This window comes from Mustela erminea, chromosome 12 (assembly GCF_009829155.1).
Source record: "Mustela erminea isolate mMusErm1 chromosome 12, mMusErm1.Pri, whole genome shotgun sequence".
NCBI classification, from domain to species: Eukaryota; Metazoa; Chordata; class Mammalia; order Carnivora; family Mustelidae; genus Mustela; species Mustela erminea.
Window position 1 is genome coordinate 89,486,377 of NC_045625.1, and position 23,814 is coordinate 89,510,190.

General features: G+C 58.1%; 1 protein-coding gene across 10 annotated transcripts in view; it reads left to right on the forward strand.

The window, feature by feature from the left end:
• The first annotated feature begins 8,032 nt into the window (after positions 1-8,032).
• The window catches only part of WNK2 (WNK lysine deficient protein kinase 2), a 118,688-nt gene continuing 102,906 nt past the window's right edge, over positions 8,033-23,814 (forward strand). For all 10 annotated transcript variants that reach the window (XM_032306409.1, XM_032306410.1, XM_032306414.1 and 7 more), the window contains exons 1-2: positions 8,033-8,275; positions 8,746-9,431. In XM_032306409.1, the coding sequence (XP_032162300.1) occupies positions 8,748-9,431 (684 nt within the window). In that variant the 5' untranslated portion in view covers positions 8,033-8,275; positions 8,746-8,747. The remainder of the gene's footprint in view (positions 8,276-8,745; positions 9,432-23,814) is intronic.

Here is a 23,814-nt window from a genome sequence, read left to right on the forward strand (position 1 = left end):
GAGAAGTAGGGTGCGGGAGAGAATCCCAGGCAGACCCCACACTGAGCACAGAGCCTGACGCAGGGCTCGATCTCACCATCACGACCCGAGCCAAAAGCAGGAGTTGCAAACTTAACGATGGTGCAATCCAGGTGCCCCTCGAGCTCTTCATATGTTAATGATAATACTCCTTAGCTTTCATATCTGCTGTGAACACTTCTCCTCAAGTAAATGCTTGTCTTGTCATTATTCTTGAATATTTTAAAATTCAGTCAGCTTACCTTTGTTTTTAAAACCCGGCTCCCCCGGTCCCCCATTACCGTTGTGTTTGGAGGCCCATGCGCACATGTCTGATGACCGTTTGTGGAAAGCTCCCTCTGGGCTGGGAAGGGGCCTCCTTTGAACCTGGTTCTGTGACCTGCTCCCTGGGCGCCCTGGTGACAGCCTTTTCCTCTCTAGGCCTCAGTCAGGCCTGCTCTGCTCTTGCTGGCATCTGCACAGGCCAGGGCCCTCAGCTCCAGGCCCCAGCCCCCCACACCCCACAGAGACACGGGCCAGAGCTGCGGCCAGCCCCATGCAGCACACACCACCACACGTCCTTACCCTGTGGGCTCTCCAGCTTGTCTCGGCCTGGCCCTCCCTGCGCTGCTGATGTAGAAATCCCCCAGGAGACTGGGAGTGCCTGCTGGTCCCCTGGGGGTATCAGCAGCACCTTGGGTTTCTTTAGCTCAGAAAGCATCTGGTCATCAGTGCACTGTTCTCCTGCAAAATGGCAGTTCTGTCTCTAAGACCACTAAGTGTTGTTTCATCGAAGGGTCAGTGCTGTGGGTTCATGATCAGGGACTTTGTTCCGGGATGAGCAGGTCACACAAAACCTTGCAGAGAAAGACATGCCACTCGCCCAACAGGCCGCCGAGGCTGTGACCCACTCCCTTCAAAGGTGTGTGGGGGGCTGGGCCCGGGGGGACAGGGAGCGGTTAGAGAGCGCTTCCTGGGTGCCAGGCTGTCCTTCACTGCGGCCCTGGGCAGGAGGCGGTGAGGAGGCCAGGGTGCACCCCACTGGGGGCTCAGCAGGAATGAGCTGTGGGGCCTGGTGGATGTCTCCCCTGGGAGCCCTTTGGGGACCCCTCTGGGGACATCTGAGCACATACATCAGCTCCCCCACTTCCGAATGTCTCAGAGGCTGAGAACCATGGGCCTTACGCCTCAGACATCAGAGGAAGTGAGACGTGGAGGTCATGGGATCAGGCATTGCAGTGAGGGCAGACCCAGGAAAGCCGTATGCGATGACCTGTCTGTCCTTGAGCACGAGTGTACGAAAGCTCAGCTGTGTGTCCCAGAGCAAACTCCCAGGACCAGGTCCTCGTGTCCAGTGCAGCCTGGGGTCCCCATGGCCCCCACATCACCCTTGGACTGCCTCAGCGGCCAGCCTGTCTGCGGGAACATGGCATCATAAGGGTCTGGTTAGAGCTGTAATCGCCAGTTCTCTTATTGTGGGCAAAGTGGCACTTTTTTCACCCTTTAAGAGGCTTTTGTGTTCTCGTTCTGTTCCCTACGCACCTCCCTTGTCCATTTTCCTGCTGGGTTATCGGTCTCTCTGATTTGAGGGAGCTCTCACGCACTAAGGAAACACTTCCTTCGTCTTTCTCCTTTATGAGATTTTTGCCAGGCAGAGGCTCATGTGACTCAATTCACCCGTTTTCTGTAAAGGCAGCCCACGCTCAGCGTTCGTGGATTCCGTGTTTGTGAATTTACTACACGCAAAAGTGTATTTCTGACTCACAACTGACAGTTGCCTCACCTCCCAGGTCACTTGTGGGTGTGCACGAATCTGGGAATGCAGTGGACCCAAGCCGTGTGTGACCCCGGCCACATGTGACAGGTGACACTCCGCCCCCTGGTCCAGCTCCCTGCTGTGAGCCAGTGTCTTGGTCTCAGTCTCCTTTCCGTTAGGTGTTTTTTTGTTGTTGGTTTTTTTTGTGTGTTTTTATTTTGTGCCTTTTGTTGGCGATTTTGCTGATTAAAATGGCCCAAGTGTCCCACTGACGTGCTGTGTGGCACTCCCAAGCGCAAGAGGACACGCGCTGGTGACAAGCTTCCCTCAGGCTCCAGACAGGGAGCTGTTGGCCAAGCTCGATGTTGGTGAAGCAATAACACATATTTGATAACGCGTCTTAGAAACACATACGCGAAGCTGCGCATCAGAGAGTTGACAAAAATGTCATGTGCAGCGGTTCAGACCCCTGAACCTGTCTCTCCCAGGGCTGTGGTGCTGGCAGTGACGTTGGAGAACACACGGGCCGTGAATAATGCGTCACCTGTGTACCCTAGAGCGAGCTTCTGCACTGCGTGCCTCCCGCGTGGAGATCCGTAGGGAAAGACGCCTTTCCGTCCTCCTGCTCTGTCTCCGCCTCCCTCATGATGTGGCCCTTTTCCAGGGGGGACCCTGGGCCTGGCGCCCCCAGAACCCTGGCCAGTGTTGGATGCCGCCTTAGGTCACCCGGGTGCCGCCTCTGTCTGAATGGACAGGCCCTCCCGAGGGCGGGCGCTGCTGTGAGCGTGGAGGGTGTTGGAAAACTCTTCGGCAGACAGCCCGAGCTCCTGGCCGGTGGAAAAAGCCTCCTGTGCGTCATGGGTAGTGTGTGGCTCCCCCGGGCTTGTATGGGGGCTACAGGGGACCCGCTGAGTGCCAAGTGGTGACTCTGGGCGGAAGAGACCCCAGTGGGCCCTGCAACCCCAGTTGGCAGGACAATGTGTCTTGGCCACCGGTCAGAGCCTGGCCTGGACAGTGATGTGGGCTCTACCTGGAGGACCCTGCCCAGCCTGTCAGGCGGGTGCCACGTTGTGCCTCCCTGGTCTCCAACCTCCTCCTCCTCTCTGCTCCCTCCACGTGCCCCTCCCACCAGCTCCATGACCCCGAGCACCTGGCTAAGACCCCAGGGCCTCTGCGTCCCCCTATGGAGATGGGGAGTGGGCAGCCCTGCTGAAGCAGAGGCTATTCCCCTTTCCACGGGCAGGTCCCACGGGCAAGGAGACAGATGCACAGGCAGGAGCCGGCCAGAGCAGAGGACAGCCCTTCAGCTGGTTCCTTCAGCATCTCCCACCCCAGCCCTGGGGAGGACTAACACAGAAGCTGCGCTCAGAGCCCTCAACTCGTCAACCCATGATGGGCTGAAGGTCACCACCTGTGGGCAGTGCCAGGATTAGAAGGAAGCCCCCCCAGACTGGCTCTGTTCTCCATGGAGTCCTTCACGGCAAGCCTCTGCGGGTCTGGGCACTTTTCCCAAAGTGGCGGCATATGAGAAGGGGAGCTATTTCTCATCCTGCATGCAGGAAAATGCACAGAAGCAGAAGCACCCTCTGCTCCCTCCAGGCCACCCCGTGCTGCATCCTTGGGCCTGACCTCTCATCACTTCCTGGGTCACAGCATGCTCGGAGGAGTCTCGAAGTCGCTTTGTCCTATGTAATCGTGTGCAGCATATTCTAGCTGCCCATTTGCAGCTGCTGGGCACTGCATCAGGGAGCGTCAGGGAGCATCTCTGGGCTCCTTTATCTGCACAGCTGGTCACTTCCTCCCTGTCAGTTGTCGGAAAGGGATTCCGAAGACAATCCACGGCAGGTTCTTCCAACAGGGGGCACTGATGCTGGGTTTGGGTGCCCAGAGCCCAGCAGGGGCTCCACAGGGACCCAGGTAGCACTCTCAGGTGGGGACGGAGGAGGCTTGGAGCTTGGAGGGGAGGTAGCTCAGGTGTGCATGACCCCCGGCAGTGGGGGATGCCAGCGGCTCCCCGGCAGAAAGGAGAGGTGTGACCGGCTCTGGGGGCCAAAGAAGCCTGAGGGAAGCCCGCCTTCACCCTGTCTGGTGGATGCGACGGGACCCTTCCAACCTCCCCCCTGCGCATACACCCACAGAGCCTAGCCAAGGGGGGCCGTGGGTCTCTCTGGGCGTGGGCAGAAGTGGACGGGGGACACAGGCTGCAACAGCGGGGCCTGAGCTCCAGGGCCTCACAGCAGGAGGTGCTGACAGAGAGGTCACAGGCGGGAGGGTTTTCAACGCCTGCGCGACCCAGCACGGCTAAAGCCTCATTCTCTGGACTGAACTAAACAGGGCATATGACCCAGTGTTTGGTGTTAGCCTTCCAGAGGAAAATTAAATAATAGCGACTCTGGGAGAAAAAGCTTCGAATGGCCATGGGCTCACGGGATGGGCGGCTACTGAACATGTCTCTCTCGGACAGCTGGTGGGCCACGCTCACTTGGGAGTGCACAGGGATAGCGTAAACTTTCCTATTTCTATTTTTCTTGCCTTACAAATTCCCCATAATGACTACACGCTCTTCAGAAAAATCAATGTCTGTCACCGTGCAATGGAATATAATCCGGCCACGAATGGAGCGGAGCACGGATGCGCGTTTGACCCACGTGGAGTGAGACGTGCTGAGCGCGAGGGCGTGGTCAGAGACCCGGGCGTTCCGTGACTCCGGGGACGTGGGATGTCCCGAACAGGCAAATCCAGAGACGGCGGATATCTGGCTGCCTGGGGCTCACAGATGGGGGTGGGGGGGTGACGTCTCGTTCTGGGGGTGAAGATGTGGTGGAGCGAAATGGTGGTGGCGTCTACAACATCTGAATATACCAAAGGCCGCTGAGTTGTGCACTTTAAAAGAGTAAGTTTTAGGGAGTGTGAATTACATCCCAGTGCAACTACGATTGATTCCTTGATTGACTGATCGCACACAGGAGCAGGGGGATGGGAGAGGGAGAGAGAATCTCGAGGAGATTCTACGCTGAGCACCAGGCCTGACACGGGGCTCCATCCTGGATCACTGGGCTCATGACCTGAGCTGAAATCAAGAGCTGGAGGCTCAACGGACAGGGCTTCCCGGGCGTCCCCCAGTGCAAAGTATTTTTTTAAACCACGTTTTAAAATTAGGGAGTAAAAGAAATGTTATAGAATTGTATTAATTACAAAAGGAGAAAAACAAAGATGATGTTATAGAGCCTCGCATCGCCCATTGAGCGGGGAGGCTTTCCTGAGGGGCTGGGGCAGCGGCCCTGCTCCTTCTCCTCCCAGCACTTCACAGGGACCCGGAGCCCGAGCTTCAGAGGCCCACGGGACTCCTACCCCGACCTGTCTGCCCCAGCACCTACCTTCAGGTCCTGAGAAGCCTGCCCTGTTCCTGTCCTCTCCTACTGCCTCCAGCTAGGGTCCCCCACCCCCACAGGACCTGAGATCCAGATGACCCACTCCGGCCCTGAGGTCTCACCTGGGGACGGGCCCCACAGAAGACCCCTGGGGGTAAGGGGCCACCTCCCTGGGCTGTGGCCTATGTCGGGGGCGGGGGCTTGGGGATGGGCTGGCTGCACTGTGTCTGACGACAAGACCCAGGCTGCTGGAGTCCACTCAGAGGCAGACTCACTCCAAAAGTACCTGGTGACTGGGCTTTCTGGGGGCAAGGCTAGACCCTGCTCCCCTCCCAGAAGTCTTGCTTACCACCTTTACGTCCACCTACAGAAGAGCAGTGGGATGACACAGCTGTGTGGCCTGCTTGGGTCCTGGCCCTGGAAGTGAGCCTCAGGTGTCCACCGGCCTGGCCAGGCAGGGGCACCAGGACAGCCTACACTTGGGGGGACTTAGGGCTCCCTGGCACTGGAGTCTTGGGGAGCCAAGTTGGTAGTGGAGGGGAGGGGCACAGGCTCCTGCTCTGAGGCTTTGAGCAAGCTACTGAAATCGAAAAGTGTCTCTCCTGGGCCTCAGCATACTCCTCTGTGACATAAAGGTAATCACACCCTTTGGCTGGACAGCCATGGAGACAAGGGCTCCGGGCAGGGGACAGGCTCTGCCAGCACCAGCCAGGGTCAGGCAGTTTGCCATGTCCGGCAACCCTGGCTTGTGGGAGCCTCAGGACCACCTGCAGAGCAGAGGGGGGTGGGGGGTGATGGCTATCCCCATCAGAGCCAGGGCATGGAGGTTCAGAGGTGCCAATTGATCTAAGGACAACCATGATCCTGGCAAAGTCCTGGCCCCAAGGTCTGTCCAGGGATCCCTCAGTCTTGTCCTTCCTGGGTGCTAGGACCTGCTCTTGAGCCCAGCCCAAGGGTCCTCACAGAAGAGGACTGTGACCTGTCTACTAGGTGCTTAGCCATGGAATCAGCAGAGGGAGTGAGCTCCCTGTCACTGGAGGCATGCCAGCACATTTGCCTGAAGCCAACCCTAAGGGCTCAGAGAGCATATAGTACTCAGGCAGGGATGGGTTCTCCCCACTCCCCCACAGCGATTTGGGGGTACGCTGCCAAGCTATGTATATATGCCGGCTGGGGGTGGACAGAGCCTGCAGGCAACGCTGTGAATGTCCACCCATCTCCTCCATCACCAGACAGGCATGATGCTTGCTCCCTGCCAGTGTGACCCAGGGAGAAGGGAGGAGGCCAGATGGCCTCGAATCTGTCCACAGCACACTTAGCTCTACCTCTTCTCAGTTTTCCCTTGGACGCCTGGGTGTGCCCAGCAAGGACAGGCTTAGGACTCTGGGCGTCCTCCAGGACTGAGTCTTGGAGGAACAGGCAATCTTTCCACGTGTGCGAACTAGGATGGCCAGGTGGGTTCTGTGGGGATACTGAGGCTTGCTACAGCAGGACTCACCCAAGGTCATGCAAATGCCAGAGCAAGTTCAGGTGTGTCCAGACTCCTGACAGAAAGATTCTAAGCAGCCCCACCTGGGCCTGGCCAGCCCCCGCCCTCGGAAGTCACGCCCAGATCCCTGCCTCGAAGGGCCTCAGGCTAGCGGAGCTGGTGTTGGATGTTGTCCCTTCTTTGTCTGGGCTCTGGGCTGGACGCAAGGTAGATGTGACGACCGCAAGGTATATTCCGAAGGCACGTACCCATCATCCAGCCCAGCGCAAGCACGCCATGAAACCATTCTCCAAGGGGAGAAGCCCGGATCTGTGGCATCTGCCCATTTCCACCATGCAAATGCTCCCAGCACCACAAGGTGTCCCTGAGCAGAGTTGGGAAGGGATGTCAGTGCTGGAGAACCGGTCGTGACAGGTTCCAGCACTTGGGAAGTCCTGAGACTCTGGGGAACAGGGCTGGGCACACCTCCCCTGTAACTGTGATGGTTTGAATCCCATGAGTTAGTTTGTGCCGGGAGCTTGGAGCCCATGGGCACCCCATGTGTTGGATGGCATGCCAGACCCAAAGGCAGCACCAAGGTGGGAGCCGCTGGGCATCTCCCCTGGAGCTGCCTCCCTGTGTCTTTGTTCCCTCACCTCATGGCAGCCACAGGGTCACCACAACTAGATGGAGGAGTTCAGGGGCTTACAGGGCTCAGAAGCAAGCAGTGAAGTCTTTCTTTGCCGTATGCCACCTCCTGGCAAGAAGGTTCAAGATGCCCAAGAGAAAGTCTTGTTTGTGGTAGTCCAGAGGAGAAAAGGGGAGACGGAGGGTGACGTAAAGGCTCCCAGGGGAAGGGGGCATTTCACAAGGGGCGAAGAACACTGTGGGCCCAGGGCCTCCTGGAAGCCTCTTCAGGGCCCTCTCTGGTGACATCCCAGGGCAGCCTCTGTCGTAGAAGCTCTGGGATTTAGGAGAGATAACTTCTGTCTCAGGGTCTCCCTTTGCTCAACTGCAGAGTGGGTGTGATGATAACGATACTCCGCCTCCTGGCAGTGAGGTCCCCATGAAATGACAGGGGGAAAGGACACCCCAACCCCTCCAGGCTTGCCTCGGGTTGCTTTTTGAGGGTTTGGGGGACCACCGGCCTTGGGCCCTCACCTTCTACCATCCCATTTTGCCCTGGCACAGGGCTGAGAGGTCTGACGGGCCTGCTGGGACAGTTGAGGAGGTGATGCTGTGCCCCCTCTCGGGGACCCTCCGCGGCCAGCAGCCTGTGGGTCATTCCTGAGCCTGGGGTTCAGGAGCACCGCCGCCGCGGGGCCGGGCCCGGAGCTGCGAGCCCGCCCGCAGGTGGCCGCGCGCGCCCACGGCCAGGTGGGCGTGCCAGGCCCCGCCCCGCCGCGCCAGCCGGGGGCGGGCAGCCGAGGCCCCGCCCTCCCCGCGCGCCGGGTCGGAGCCGGTGCCCGAGCGCAGCCGCACGGAGCCCGAGCAGCACGCGGGAGCGCGGCCCCGCAGCGGGCCGGCCGAGGGATCAGCGCGGCAACCCGGCCCGGAACGAGGACCCCGGCCCCGAGAGCGACTCGGTCCCCGGCCGCGGACCTCGGCCACCGAAGCGCGGCCTCGCCCGCCTCTCCCGCCCCGGCCGCCGGGCCGCGGGCATGGACGGCGCCCGCTCGCCCTGTGAGTGCCGAGCCCCCCGCCCGCCGCCTTTGTGTGCGCGCCGCGCCGCCGCAGCCCCCTCCCCGCGCGCCCCTCCTGCGCCCCGGGCCGCGTCCTTTGTGGAGCAGCCGCTTGTCCAGTGCCTCTCTCTCTCCGACCTCCCCGTCCCCTCTGCGAGCCCGTCCCGGGGACCCCAGGGACAGCCCGGCAGGCCCCCTTCCCAGGGCTAGGCTGGGCGCGAGTGCCCCTCCCCCGGCCTCCACCGCATCCCGCCCCCGGAGGGGGGGAACCTAGGGGCAGCCCCAGCAGGCGTCCTCCCCTCCCCTCCCCGCCTGTAGGTCCGGTTTGCAGACCCCTCCCCCGGGGCAGTCCCGCAGGCCCCTCCGCGGCGGGGGGCGGGCGGGGCGTGAGCCGGCACGGCGCTGTCTCATCCGCGGCCGGGCAGGTGCGGCGGGCCGGCGCTCACGCGGCCCGGGTGTCCTTGCCCGCAGAGATGGACGGCGATGGCGGCCGCCGGGACGGCCCCCGCGCGCTGACGGAGGCCGGGCGCGGCGCGGGGCCCGCGGGCATGGCGGAGCCGGCGGCGGTGCCGCGGGCGCGGGCGGCGCGGCCCGGGCCCCAGCGCTTCCTGCGGCGCAGCGTGGTGGAGTCGGACCAGGAGGAGCCGCCGGGCCTGGAGGCGGCCGAGGCGCCCAGCGCGCAGCCCCCGCAGCCGCTGCAGCGCCGGGTACTGCTGCTCTGCAAGACGCGCCGCCTCATAGCCGAGCGCGCCCGCGGCCGCCCCGCCGCCCCTGCAGCTCCCGCGGCCGCCGCGCCGCCCGGCGCCCCCGCCGACCCCGGCCCCGAGCCCGCGGGCGCGCAGGAGCCCGGCCCGGACCCCGCGCCCTCGTCCCCCGGAGGCCCTGGCGAGGAGGCGGCGGCGGCGGCGGCGGCGGCTGCTGCGGCCGCGGGGCGGGAGGACGCGGCGGCGCCGGAGGCGAGGCCGGAACCTGGGCGCACACGCCGGGAAGAGCCCGAGGAAGAGGAGGACGATGAGGACGACCTCAAGGCCGTGGCCACCTCCTTGGACGGCCGCTTCCTCAAGTTCGACATCGAACTGGGCCGCGGCTCATTCAAGACCGTCTACAAGGGCCTGGACACGGAGACCTGGGTGGAGGTGGCCTGGTGTGAGCTGCAGGTGAGGACGCCGGCCGCAGGTGGGCGGTGGGCGAGCGCGTCCTGGCGCAGCCTTGCACCTGTGCGGGGCCGCGCGTCCGGCCCTGGGGGGCAGCCGCGCGTGTCCTTCTCTGCGTGCGCACGGCCTGTGTGGTCGGGGTCCGACCTCCCAGCATGTGGCGGTGGAGTGTGGCACGGTGTGGGTCCCTGCTGAAGAGTGGGCACTTGGAGGGCGTGTCCGTCCGCCTGGCTGTACCCTCCCAGGTGGTCTGTATGGGAAGCGGCAGTGTGGGGGCCTGTGTTCCGGGCGCTCTGGAGTCTTTAAAGGTGTGGGTGCCCCCGCTGGGGACGCTTGAGGAGACGCTTCTGACCCGTGGTCTGTGTGAGGTGGGGCCGCCCCCGGCCTGGATGCGGCAGGGGCCTCTTGGTTTCTCCCAGGGCCCATTGCTTCACAAAATGGTTGTGCGAGAGGTCTTAAAACCAAGTCATACAAAATGCGGCCGGGATTTCTTTCTTTTTTTCTTTCTTTTCTTCTTTCCTTCCTTCCTTCTTCTTCCTCTCTTTCTTTTCTCCTTTTTTTCTTTCTCTTTTTTGATGCAAAGCCGGTGGACATGCATTTTTCATAACCTTGCCCTCACGTTGGCTGTGTCAGCCCCAGCCCTGGAAGATTATATAAACCGTAACCCGAGCTTCTTGGGCCATCGGTGGAAGCCAGGACAGTGCCTGTCAGAGAGGGTGTTTACAGGGGCCCTCCCTCATGGGCCGGGGGTCAGCTGTCAGGCATGGGGCTGTCCTGTGCTGAGAGCTGGCTGCGCGGGTGTAAGCCTACCCCAGCACCCCGTAAAGTTAGCAGGGCCTTCCAGGCCTGGCACAGGGCAGCCCGCCACGCTGCAGGTTGCCTGCCTTTTTGACCCCCAAACTGACTTTGGTTACTCTATCCTTTGGGCCCCTGCAGTGTGGCCTACATGTGTGCGAGTCCCCCCCCCCCCCGATTTGCTGGGTGTCGACCTGTCCTTGGCTTTTCTCCAGAGACAAAGAGCTCCAGAGGCCACCCCTTCCTGCAGTCCTTTGGTTTTGCAGGGCCAGTGAGGAGTTTTCTGGGCAGGCCTGGTTGGCGTCCTGTGGAGCCCTTCAGGAGGGACTGAGCTCTCCTTCCTCATGGCTGTCACTTCTGGGCCCCCTGCGGAGGGGCGGCTTGGGGAGTTTGTGGTCTTGGGGCCCCCGGCATCCGCTGCGTGGGTGAGGGAGTGAGCTGGGCATCGCCGCCGCCTGGCAAGAGGAGGACCAGAGAGGAGCGGAGGACCCCAGGGTTTGGAGCGTGGCCCTGCGCCTTTCCTTCCCACCTTCTCCCTCTCGCCAAGTGACCCTTCGTGGCGCTGTGGGCACCCGTGGGAGTGGCTGTAGGCGGGATCCGAGGTAGCCCTCAGCAGTGATGAGGCATTGCAGGCGCACGTGACCCTCAGAAAGGTTTTTCGTTCCCATTCCCTGTAAGGCAAGGCAGGCGGCTCTGCCTCTGGCTCCCTGAGCAGAACATAGGCCTGGAGCTTGGCTGGCATCCAGGGGTCTCTTATGCCTGGACTCTGGGAGGTAGTGGGAAGGCTGGAGAAGGCTTCCCATCCCACTGGTGGCAGTTCTAGAATAGGAGTTATTGGGAGCCCCCGTTGGCGGGAAACTGTCCTTATACCTCTCCCAGTGACTGGGCAGCAAAGGCTTCCTCTAGTTCCATGGGCAGCATCTGGGACCAGCTGCCTCTGCAGGGCTGGTCTGAGATGGGGCCTGGAGCAGCAGGACAGTAGCTTCCTGCTGGTGTCCCGTGCCTCCTCACCAAGCAGAAGGCTGATGTTTACCCCGCTCAGTGTTGAGGACCCCCAAGGTCACCATCTAGGACACAGGTGGTGGGAGGGCGAGGGGAGAGTGTAGCATCATGGGAGGAGGCCTCCAGCCTGGCAAGGCCATCCTTGGTGGAGGTGAGGGTTGGGCCTCTGGGACCCCTGTGCACCGAGAGAGGACAACAGGTGGCCTGTTGGCTCTGTGCCAGGGAAGGAAGGGGTTTCCTCCTGCACAGTGTGGAGATGTTCAATCTCCCTCAGCCCCCAGGATTGCAGGGTATCAGGGACCCCAGTGGAGGGCAGGTCACTGGGAGTGTTGCATGGGGAGCTTTGCAGGATTCTCCTCACCCTTTGACCTCCCCTTCCTCAGCCCCCAGGAGTGCCTTGGCTGGCAGCTTTGGAATATCCCCAAACTCACTCTCCAAAGTCTGTTTCTTTCTGCCCTCAGGATGCTGGGGGGCACTGGCACCTGCTGGCCTCCGTCGGAACGAAAGGAGGAGGGCTCCCTTACTTTTCTCGCAGGGTGCCCTGCCCGAGGGGGTAAAGGCTGCATCTCTAGACCCAGTAAGTCCGCCTTGCAGGATGAAAGATTTCTGTGATGTCTGATTTTCTTCCATAAATTCGTGTTGGAAGGGCTTTGCAGCAAGACCCGTCACCTCCTGAATTCTCTAGTTGGCCGGAGCTCGTACTGATTTTCTGGGGAAGCCATTTTAAAGTATCACTTCCCTGTCTTTCTTCTTTTGAATGAACTTTTGTTCGGCCACCAGAACGTGTCCTGAGAGCAGAGGTAGTGCTCGCACACAGAGAGCTCTGCCCTCGCTTCTGCGCATGTTTCCCTTGTCCCGTGACTGTCCTCGGCTGGCTTCGGGCCCGTGTGGACCCGTCCTGGTGTCGGGCCAGGTCTTGACCACTGACACTGTCTCGGGTGTGTGAGGGCACCTTTTTCCCCGCTGTGCCCTTTGAGCCGGCATGGGCCCCTGAGGAGACCTGGCTGGCATCTGGAGGCCGTGTTGGAGGTGGGCTACTGGCCTTTCCTGGGTCACCCCACTCCTCTGGTGCCTGCCTCAGGATCCTGGAGAGCCTTGGTTTCAGCCCCCTCCTGTCCATGGCCCCCTGCCTTCCGGGAAGATGGGGCCTCCGTGTAGAAGGCTTTGGGAGCTGCTGTTTGGGGGCTGGACACTGCCTCAGTGCGGCGGGGGGCAGGGGGTAGCGGGGACCATGTTTCCTGTGCTGGGGTTTAGGCCCGCATGCAGGGTGGGGGTCATCTGCTCACAGTACTCATGGGGCTCTTGTGGGACTGGGAGCATCCTAAAGAGTGCTAAAGAGCTACTATGGGGGGCCCCCGCCCGCCATGGCCGGGTTCCCAGACCCAGCGGCGCTGTCTTGCTGCCCTGCTTTGCCCAAAGGTGATTGGGCTCCTGAGGGGCAGGCCCGGCCTGAGGAGCGACTTGCGGACATGGGCGCCAGGAAACCTCTGCCATCCGCTTTGTGTGTCACAGGGTTGCTGTGTGCTCCTGGCTGGCCTGCGCCCTGGGAGGCTTGTCGCAGGTGGGTGTGCATGGTCTCCTCGCTGTGCGTGGCCCCATGGGGTCTCCCGTGGCTGGGCGGCCTGTCTCTGCAGGCGCTGGGCTGGCACACGACCGGGCAGGTGCACCACTGCCATTCACAGACAGGCTGGAGACTAGTCGGGGCGCCGGGCAGCTTCACATGCAAGGTGCTCAGGTCCCCTCAGGGGCCTTGTCTGCTGTCACAGTGACCTCAAGCAGCCTGTCCTGGGGGCGGGGGCCCCACGCGGAGGGGACTGTGCTTGCTTGCTGGAGTATGGTGCATAAAGCTCAGTTTCTGGAGCCGTGTTTCCTGTGCCCCTCCCCTTCTGGTTCTGGTTTGCTTGCCTGAGAGACCCGAGGGGCTGGCTCTCTCCCTTTCCCTGCCTTTGTGTCAGGGGCGTGCTATCCTGGTGAGGCCGGCATGGTTGGCGATGATAGGTGAGCACGCCCAGCTGTGGGTCACCTTTGGGGGTGTCCTGGATGCTGCAGCTTTTTTCCTGCTGGAAGCAGGAGTTCCTGGTGCTCAGTGTGTGCCTTTTGGGGCACTTTCTGGGGTCCTGGCATCTGGGGCAGTGGACTGAGCCTGATTTGGGCCCGACTGCCAAGTAACGTGGGCCCCAGGATGAGGACCCCGGACTTACTAGTGTGACGGACTGGCGGGCTTCCCCCCAATGTCACTTCAGTTCGTGCTTAGGCTTACTGAGGTGTACGAGATTTGCAGGTGGGCTGTGAACCAGAACGTGGAGAGGAGTAAAGGTGCTAAGTGGGTGGGGAGGTGTTCCAGAAGGTTCTGGATGCCAGGTCCCCTGTTGGCAGTGGAGTGGCCTTTGTTCAGTGGGTGCCCTGGTTCCAGCCTGGGGTTACCACAGTGAACAGGGCAGACTACATTGCAGTGGGAGAGCCCGGTGTTCGTGGAGGAGGGGTGTTTTCTAGAAGCCTGCAGGAGGCAAGGGAGTGAGTGTGTGGAGAGGCCATCCTGTGGTCCTGGGCTGGCGGGGCTGACCTTGTTCCTGTCACTCGCCTTCTAGAATGGCTCGGACTTGTGCTCCCATGCGTGGCCAGAGGCCTCTCTCAGGGCCTGTGGCTCGGGCCAGCATTAGGCTGAAGCTGGATGATGACCAGGGTGAGGACGTGGAGCTTCAGGTCATCTCTTCGAAGGAGCAGAACTTGACCCGGTCTGCAGAGGTTTGGGCTGTGCGCCTGGGTCTCCTTTGCCACCCGCTTGGCTGAGTGAGGAGGTGGAAACTGGCGTCTGCCTGAGGTGCTGGGAAGGGGCGTTCAGGAGCCTTGCAGCCAGACGGGGCCCCTGGCCAGTGTGCACGAACACCCCAGAGCAGGGCCCCCACTGCATTTGGGCCCCAGACCCACAACTTCCCTGTGGAGAGGTCTTGGGGAAGACACCTGCCTTTGTGAGCCTTGGTTTACCTGTTGTGCAGTGGGGCTGGTGCTAGCAGACTATCATGGGGTCGTGGGAACTGCCGACGTGTGTTGGGCATTGAGGGCAAAGCAGAGTGATGCTCCCCCTGCACTTACGTGTGGAAAGAGAGACCGAAGTGGAGAGCCAGCTGGCGCCCGGGGAGCACGGAGGCCCGCGGGCAGGAGCAGGCCCCCATGTGGCGGGGGGGCCCCGGGTGCAGGCAGGCGGGGGCCTGTGCTCTGCCCTCGCACCTGGCTGCCGCGGGCTCCTCATCTGAGCGGCCGACGAGAGGAGGTGGGAAGCAGCGGCCGGAGTCTCCGAGAAGCAAGTTAGGAGCTGCCTCTAGCCACAGACAGCCGAGGGGCTGTGTTCTGGGAGGACCGGTCCCGCGAGGGTGGCTCAGGACCAGAAGCTCGGCCCGTCGGAGGCTTGGCTGCAGGTTTTCTCACTTCAAATAGTTTTCAGATCCGGTTCTGTTCCCCAGAGGGATGCATTCTAAGATTTTCCGGACTACAGGATCACTGCCTCTAATTTACGTCAGCTTTCTTTAAATACATGTGAAGTTTTTTGGAAAAGAGTAAAAGGAAGGAGACGTGGACAGTGCGGTGTTGGCGAGAGCAGACCAGTAGTTCAGTGCGGCAGAGCAGAGAGGCCGGAGACAGACCCACGTAGTGGAGTTCACCGGCCTGTGACCACGGGGGAGAGGCAGCTCGGAGGGGCAGACAGTCTCTGCGGCAGACGGTGCTGGAGTCACTGGACGTCCCTGCACAGAAAAGTGAATCCACACACAGACCTTACTCTTTCCACGAAAATTAACTCAAAATGGGCCATAGATCTAACTGGAAAGTGCAAAACTTTGAAACTCCTAGAAGGTGACAGAGAATCTAGGTGACCGTATGCTTGGCAATGGCTTATTTTATTTTACTCTGTTTTATTGTATCTAAAATGAAATAGTAGTTAGTGTACAGTGTGACATCAGTTTCAGGTGTGCAGCACAGTGATTCAGGCCTTCCGGGAACACTCGGTGCTCATCGCCACAAGGGCCCTCCTTTGTCCCCGTCACCTGTTTCCCCAACCCCCCCCCCCCCCCCCCCCGGTACCGTCAGTGTGTTCTCTGCAGTCCAGAGTCCATTTCTTGGTTTGTCTCTTTTTTTCCCCTTTGCTCACTTGTTTTCTTTCTTAAATTACGCATATGAGCGAAATCATGTGGTATTTCACTTAGCATAATACACTCCAGCGCCATCCATGTCACTGCAAATAGCAAGATGCCGTTCTTCGCGATGGCTGGGTAATGTTCCATCGCGTAGCTACGCCACGTCTCCTTTATTCATTCCTCGCTTGATGGACACTTGGGCTCTTTCCATAATTTGGCTACTGTAAATAATGCTGCTGTAAACCTCCAGGTACATGTAGCCTTTTGAATCAGTATTTCTGTATTCTTTGGGTAAATACCCAGTAGTGCAATTGCTGGGTCTCAGGACAGCTCTGTTTTTAACTTTTTGAGGATCCTCCGTGCCGTTCTCCACAGTGGCTGCACCAGTTTGCATTCCCTCTAGCCATGCACGAGGGCTCCCCTTTCTCTGCATCCTTACCTATACCTCATGTTCCCAGTGTTGTTAGTTTTAGCCATCCTGACAGGTGTGAGGTGGCATCTCATTTAATTTTGATTTGTATTTCCCTGATGAGCGATGTTGAACATTTCTTCATGTGTCTGTTGGCTGTCTGGACATCTTCTTTGGAAGAAAGTTTTTTCGTGTCTTCTGCCCATTTCTTGACTGGATTATTCTTCTGGTGTTGTGTTTGTTAAGTTCTTTATGTATTTTGGATACTAACCTCTTATCGGATATGTCATTGGCAAACATCTTCTCCCATTTCCGTAGACTGCCTTTTAGTTTTGTTGATTGTTTCCTTGACTGTATAGAAGCTTTTTATCTTGGTGAAGTCCCACTAGTTCGTTTTTGCTGTTGTATGCCTGGCCGCAGGAGATGTGTCTAGAAAAACACTGCTACCACCAATGTCAGAGACATTACTGGCTGTGTTCCCTTCTAGGATTTTTATGGCTTCAGGGCTCACATTTAGGTCTTTTATCCATTTTGAATTTATCTTCGTGTGTGATGAAGGAAAGTGGTTCAGTTGCATTCTTTTGCATGTAGCTGTCCAGTTTTCCCAACACCGTTTGTTGAAGAGACTGTTTTTTATCCCATTGCATTCTTGACTCCTTTGAGTAGATAAACTGACTGTATAATTGTGGGTTCCTTTTTGTGTTCTCTGCTCCATTCTGTTGATCTGTGTGTCTTTTTCCGTGCCAGCACCGTACTGTTTGGATCACTACAGTTCTGTAATATAACTTGAAGTGCGGAATTATGATACTTCCAGCTTCACTCCCCCCCCCCCCCAAATTGCTTTGGCTATTTGGGGTCTTTCATAGTTCCATGCAAATTTTAGGGTTGTTTGTTCTATTACCTTGAAAAAAGTTGTTCATATTTTTGTTTAAGTAGTCTCCATACCCATAGTGGAGCCCAGTGTGGGGCTTGATCTCACAACCCTGAGATCAAGACCAGAGCTGAGATCAAGAGTTGGACGCTCAGCCAACTGAGCCACCCAGGCATCCCGAATGTTGGTGTTTTGATAGGGATTAAATGTGTAGGTTGCTTTGGGGAGTATAGACATTTTAACAGTATTTGTTCTTCCAATCCACTAACATGGAACATCTTTCCATTTCTTTGTGTCTTCTTCAGTTTCCTTCATCAGTGTTCTGTAGATTTCAGAGTACAGGTCTTTCACCTCCTTGGTTAGGTTTATTCCCGGGTAGCTTATTTTTGTTGCGATTGTAAATGGGATTGATCCCTCAATTTTTCTTTCTGCTGCTTCATTATTGGTGTATAGAAATGCAACAGATTTCTGTATGTTGATTTTGTATCCTTTGACTTTACTGATTTCATTTATCAGTTTTAGTAGTTTTTTGGTGGAGTTCTTAGGGATTTTATGTGAAATATCATGTCATCTCTAAATAGGGAAATTTTTTTTTCTTCCGTACAGGTTTGGATGCCTTTTATTTCTTTTTCTTGTCTGATTGCTGTGGCCAGGACTTCTAGTGCTGTGAGGAATGACAGTACTGATGATGAGAGGGGATGTCCTCGTCGTGTTCCTGGTCTGGGGGGGAAGAGCTCTCAGTTTTCCCCCATTGAGTATGTTAGCTGTGGGTTTATACACACACACGTGTTTAGCTGAAGTGTGTTCTTTCGAAACCTCCTGCGTGGAGAGCTTGTATTGCGAATGGATATTGTGCTTTCTCGAATGGTCTTTCTGCATCTGTTAAAATGATCATATTCTTGTTCTTCCTCTTAATGGTGTGATGGGTCATGTTGATGGATTTGCGAATGCTGAACCACTCTTGCATCCCAGGAGTTAATCCCACTTGATGGTGGTAAATGATTTTTTAAATGTACTGTTGGATTCAGTTTGCCGGTATTTTATGGAGGATTTTTGCCTCTGTGTTCATCTGGGATCTTGGCGTGTAGTTCTGTTTTATTGTGGGGTCTTTGTCTGGTTTTGGTGTCAGGGTGATATTCTTGGCAGTGGCATTTTAGGTACAAACCAAGGGCATAATCTATTAAAAAAAACATTTACTGTGATACAACGTATGAGGAATTCCTAAAACTCAAGAATAAGAGAACAAACAACCTGATTAAAAAACGGGCCAAAGACCTTACTTAACAGACACCTCTTCAGAGAAGACATACGGACGGCAGAGAAGTGCATGAGAAGCTCCACATCACGCGTCATCAGGGCAATGCAGATTCAAACGAGATTCCGCTGCGCACCTACTAGAACAGCCGAACTCCAGGGCCCTGACACGACCGCGTGCTGGCGAGGATGCTGAGCGGCAGGAGCCCAGTGACGGTTGCAGGGACGCGGACCGTGCTGCAGTGTCACAGGACAGCTTGGCAGCACCTCCCGAAACCAGACACACTTGGGGCGCCTGCGGGCCCAGCCAGTAAGCATGGCTCAGGTCATGATCCTGGGGTCCCGGGATCGAGTCCCCATCGAGCCTGCTCCCTCTCCCTCTGCCTGCCTCTCCCCCTGCTAATGTGTTCTCTCTCATGCTCTCAAATAAATAAAATCTTTAAAAAAAACCCAAATGAGCTGAAAACTTAACCGCACCAAATCCTGCCCACGGATGCTCACAGCAGCTCCATTCATCATCGCCAAAACTTGGAAGCGTCCAAGGCGTCCCTCAGTGGGTGGCGGACAAATGAACTGTGGTCCGTCCAGACGAGGAAATATTAGCACCAAAAACAAATGTGCTATGAAGTCCCGAGAAGACAGAAGTGAACCCTAGATGCACATTATGAAGCAGAAGAAGCCATTTGGAAGCCATAAGTCGTGTGTTAGTCCAGCTATGGGAGTTCTGGAAAAGGCTCAGCTGTGGCGCCAGGAAAGAGGACCACGGTCACTGCAGATTGGGTGGGGGTCGGGGGGGGGGCTGGGCAGGATGAACGGGGGAGCTCAGAGCAATTTTAGGCAGAGAAACGACTCCAATGCTCTAATGAGGGTCCTCAAAGCCATGTTCAAAGCACAGAACTTCCAGCACTTGGAGTGAAACTGATGTAGACTGAGGCTCCAGGAGATGATAAGGCACGTCCGTTGTCCGTGTACCCAGTGAGCATGTCAACAGAGGGAGGCCGTGGGGCTTGGGAGGGAGTATGTGCAAATTCTGCGCTTTCTGCTAAATCTCTCCATAGACCTGGAACCTTTCTAAAAATCGTTAATTTAAAAAAGCGATGATGACGGCTGCCTTAAGGGAGTTTGCAGATAATCCTAATTCCAGCAAGCACGGCCACACTTCACAATTCACACGTGGGTGTCCTATAGCCGTAGCTGCAATCACAGGGTGTCCTGGGTTCCATCTACCCATTCATTCATTCATTCGTCATCATCATCTTCTTCCTTTTTTTTTTTTTTTTTAAAGATTATTTATTTATTTATTTGGCAGAGAGAGAGAGAGAGAGAGATCACAAGTAGGCAGAGCAGCAGGCAGAGGCAGAGGGAGAAGCAGGCTCTCTGCTGAGCAGGGAGCCCGATGTGGGACTCTATCCCAGGACCGTGGAATCATGACCCGAGCGGAAGGCCACCGCTTAACTGACTGAGCCGCCCAGGCATCCCAATTCATTTATCTTTTTTTTTTTTTTTTTTAAGGATTTTAAAAATGTATTTGGCAGACAGAGATCACAAGTAGGCAGAGAGGCAGGCAGAGAGAGAGGGGGAAGCAGGCTCCCCGCTGAGCAGAGAGCCTGATGTGGGACTGTATCCCAGGACCGTGGCATCATGACCTGAGCTGAAGGCAGCTGCTTAACCGACTGAGCCACCCAGGCGCCCCATCAGTTCATTTATCTTCTTAGGATTTATTTTAGTTTTAGAGAGATAGAGCATGTGTGTGTAGGGGGAAGGGCAGAGGGAGGGAGAGAGAGAAACCTCAGTGGACATCCCACTGAGCACGGAACCTGATGGCTCCATCTCACGACCCTGAGGTCATGACTTGAGCCAAAATCAAGAGTTGGACGCTTGATAGACTGAGCCACCCAGGCACTGCGTCAGGGGGTGACAGGTTTTAAAATCTTTTTGTTGCTAAAGGATCTTTTAATGCTGTTAGCTTTCAAGGAGAGGCTATGGTGAGGGTTTGTTTCCATCTTTGTGTTTGCGGTTCTAGAAAGTTCTCAGCCATGCTGGCAGTGCGGGGAGAAGCTGGAGCTGGACTGAGTGTTCCAGGCCACAGAGTGGAGGCTCTGGGTTATGGGCTCCCTGAGGGTCCATCCCAGGGGTGTTGGTGCCAGGAGGTCTCAGACAGGTGGTTCCTTTCACACCTGCCTCCCCCTGAGCTGGGCATATCTCTCAAAGTGTTCAGGAGGGAGATCTCTGCACGGTGGCCCCAGAAATAAAGATGTCATGGGATGAGCCCTGCCCAGACACTCGGGCCGAGGAGCCGGTGGGTAGAGGGGGCGCTGGGCAAGGCTTGGTGCCCCTACGTCCTGATGGTTTATGCAGGCTGCCTTGGCTGGGGGGCCTCCTCCACCGGGAGGTCTGGGCATGGCCGTCAGCAGGCCACAGGCAGGGTGGGGATGTGGAGGGCTTTCTCAGACTCCTCAACTGCCAAGTGAGCTCATTGGGTCTTCAGAACCACCATGAGAGATTTTGGGACTCTGCTTTTACAGATCAGGAGGCTTGGCATGGGGTGAGGGGTGGGGCGCTCACGCAGTGGGGTTGTGGCTGGTGGCATGGCCCAGGCTTCTCTTCCGTGCATCACCATCTCGTATATGTGTTTATTGCTTTGCTGTGCAAAGGGAGTGTCACTAACGGGTTTGGGGAGGGTTGGGTCAGGTAGGCATTGCTGTTTCGGTACTTCTCAGAGCCTTTAAAGTGCCCACTGTGTTGCGAAGCTCTCAAGGGGCTGTTGGAGACCCTGCCCCTTTGCCTTTTCTTTTCCCATTGCTTCATGGGACTGAGATGGCCTCTGGGGAGTGCCCAGTATGTGGCAGCCAAATATTGGTTGGGATGTGTATGTTCCTGTGGCATGTCTTGGCTCTGTGGCAGTTACTGTGGGGGTTTCTGTCCCATTCATCAGTGGGGCCATGGCTGTGCTTAGCGCTAGGCATGGGACACTGCCTGAGATTCCCACTGTCTCTGGCTAGATGCTGTGGGAAGGAACCCATCCCCCTCTGGTGTCCACTCTTCCCCAGGTTCCCTGCTTTTCACATAAGCTGGGAAAATTCTCAGCTGTGAACTGAGTGTGGCTAAGCAATGCAGAGTTTTCATCATTCCCAGGATGTAGGGCCAGCCGAGGGCCCTGGTGGCTTAGCAGTGTTGGCAGGGACAGTGGTGTTTTCCTGTTTTTCTTTCCTACTGTCCTTGGCTGTGTTGGAATTGTCCACAGGCCCTTTGCCTCATGGCTGCAGAAAGGCTGCCATAGCGTCAGGCATCACAACTACATTTAAGGCAGGAAGCAAGTGGGTAGATGGGTGCCCATGTTTTAATCCATGAGGGAAACTGTTTACCAGTAAGTGACATTGGTCTCTTGGGTTAGAATGGGGTGGCAAGGTCTGGCCCTGCCACCGGGGATCTGGGGAAGGCTTGCGGCCGTGGGTGGATTTCAGTCTGTCCTTGGGGCTGGATACAGTGGGTTTTGTTGGCAGGGAGGGGGTCAGGCTGTGTGAGAGTGCCTGCCGGTGTCTATCCTGGTCACCTCATGTCTCCAAGGCCCTGTGGTGCCTGCGTGTGATGAGGCCCTCCGTCCAGGCCTGTCCCGCCAGCAGCGCAGCCTCCATGCCCACTGTTTCTGGGCGCGTCCTGTGCCTGCCCCCAGGCCTCTGCTGACCGTCCCCATCCTCTCCCGCTGCGGCAGCCCCGCCTGCCTCTCTCCCGCCAGCAGAGCCTCCTCTCTGCCAGGACTCTGTCCGTTTCCCCACACACTTTTTTGAGAAACTTAGGGAAGTTGGACTGCCAGGTGTTGACAGCTTTACACATGCTCCTATCCCTGTAGCTCCTCACGCACGTCCCCCGGCCTGGGTCCCTCGCGCCGGGAGTGCCACTCACGGGTCCGCAAACCCACCACTCCGTGTCCCACTCTCAGCCACCTTGGATGCCATCTGCTGTGCGTCTGACGTGGGCTGTGCCTCCCGGCGGAGCTGACCGTTTCTCCTCTGGGTCCAGGATCCAGTCACAGGAGCGGTGAGCTGCATCTGTTTGTCATGGCAGATTTCGTCTAGAACAATCGCTCCACTGTTTTTTATCATTGTTTTTGCATCTTTGTGGCACTGCCTTTTTTTCCACAGAGGCGGCATCCTGGGCCGCCAGGCTTCCGCATGGTCACACTCGGGCTGCGTCTCTGCAAGGGGCCCCGTGGTGGCACGGGTCATAGATATGGGCGCGGGTCACAGACGCAAGGCGGGCAGGCGCCCGGCGGGCACACGGGCTGTGGTCTCTGCAAGGGGCCGCTCTGCCACCCCCACGACCTCTGACCCATTGAGGAATGCTCCTGGAACCACCCAGACTTGTGGAGAGATCACGGTGGTCCCCTTCCCGGGGGCAGTCAGCAGCGGAGCGGGGCCTGAACCCAGGCCCCTGGGGCTGCTGCCGGGAAGCTGGGCCGCGGGCGCAGCGTGTGAGGCTCAGAGCCTCAGGCCTCCCGCCTTCCCGTGTGGGCACCCCTGTTTGGGCCGAGTGGTTGACGCTCCGGAGCCCCGGTGGGCCGTGTTCACCCATTCCCTCCCAGTGCCCGCGCTGGGCTCCTCCAGGGGGCAAGGGCTGTGAGGACGGCGGACGCGGCCCCTGCAGGGGTGGGGGCGTCTCTAGGGATGTTCCCGGGAAGGTGGTAATGCGACAGATGCTGAAATCCACCCCAGACCTCTGTCCTTGACGTGGTGGCGTTCTCTTGGGTCTCTGCCTTTCTTGCCTTTTTTTTATGTTCTTTGGTGTTTTTGCAAAGTCATGATTGTGGCGTCCTAGTTGGCATGTGCAGTGACGGTGAGTCACCACCCACCGCCTGCGGTCCCCACCTGCCCCAGCTTTGGCGAGAGCCCCCCGTAGCAGCGAGTGCATCCCTTGGCCTCCTTGTCCCCAGGGGCGGTTCAGAAGTCTTTGTGTTCTTGGGTCCTAGGGACACGGGGCACCCCCCCCCCCGGCCCTGGTGGCCCACGGGGCCCGTGACCCATGTGGGAGCCACACTAACATTTGTTGTGGGGTGGTTGGCTCCTCTGATATAGGGTTGCCTTGGCGCACGGACTGTGGGGTCCTTGAGGGATGAAAGCTGCCCTTGCGGCAGCCAGCGGCCCGGTCAGACTCCCAGACATTTCCTTAGGAGCGTCCAGGCCAGACTGTTCCTTTTCTTCCAGCCCTCCCTAGTCTGGAAGTTTGGGGTCTGGGTGGGGACTCAGAGCCCCGGTATGGCCAGACTGGTCCTGTGTGGACGCTGAACAGACCTGCTGCAGCCACGTGGGGAAGGTGAGGGTGGCCGGGAGGGTGGTTTTGTCACAAGGCAGTGGAGAACACTGTGGCCTCTGGTAGCCCAGGTGTGCTCCTGTGAGGGAGCTGCAGTCAGAAGAGGTGGGGCAGACCCCGGGCGGGGGCTGCGCGGAGAGCGGGGGGCTCCCCCCCAGCCCTGCTGCTATAGCTTTCTGGCCTTGGTGGCCCTGACCATCTGTGGCGGGGGTTCCCGGCCTGTGGGCGCTGGTGGACCGCCTGCCCCATGTACACCGTGTCCTGGCGTGGGTGCAGCCCCAGGGAGCTCGTGTGCCCCTCCCGGCCTCCTAGCGGCTGGTGCCGGGTCAGCCTCATGCCTGCCAGGTGGCATGCCCGTGGCCCCCACGGGGCCGTCTGTCTGGCTGCGGGCCGGTCTGCACAGGTTAAGGGAAGGTCGGAAGGTGTATGATCTCAGTGGGGACTTCAGGGATGAGGTGGGAGTTGAGAGAAATCAGCTAGAGACAAAATGAAGGAAAAGCAGATGAAAATAGGGAAAGTCTTTAAAAAGGAACTGGAGGGATACAGTTCTGCACATGCGGAATGACTGAGGAATGAATGCGGAATGACTGCTCTTGGCTCCGCTGTTTTGGAAATGAC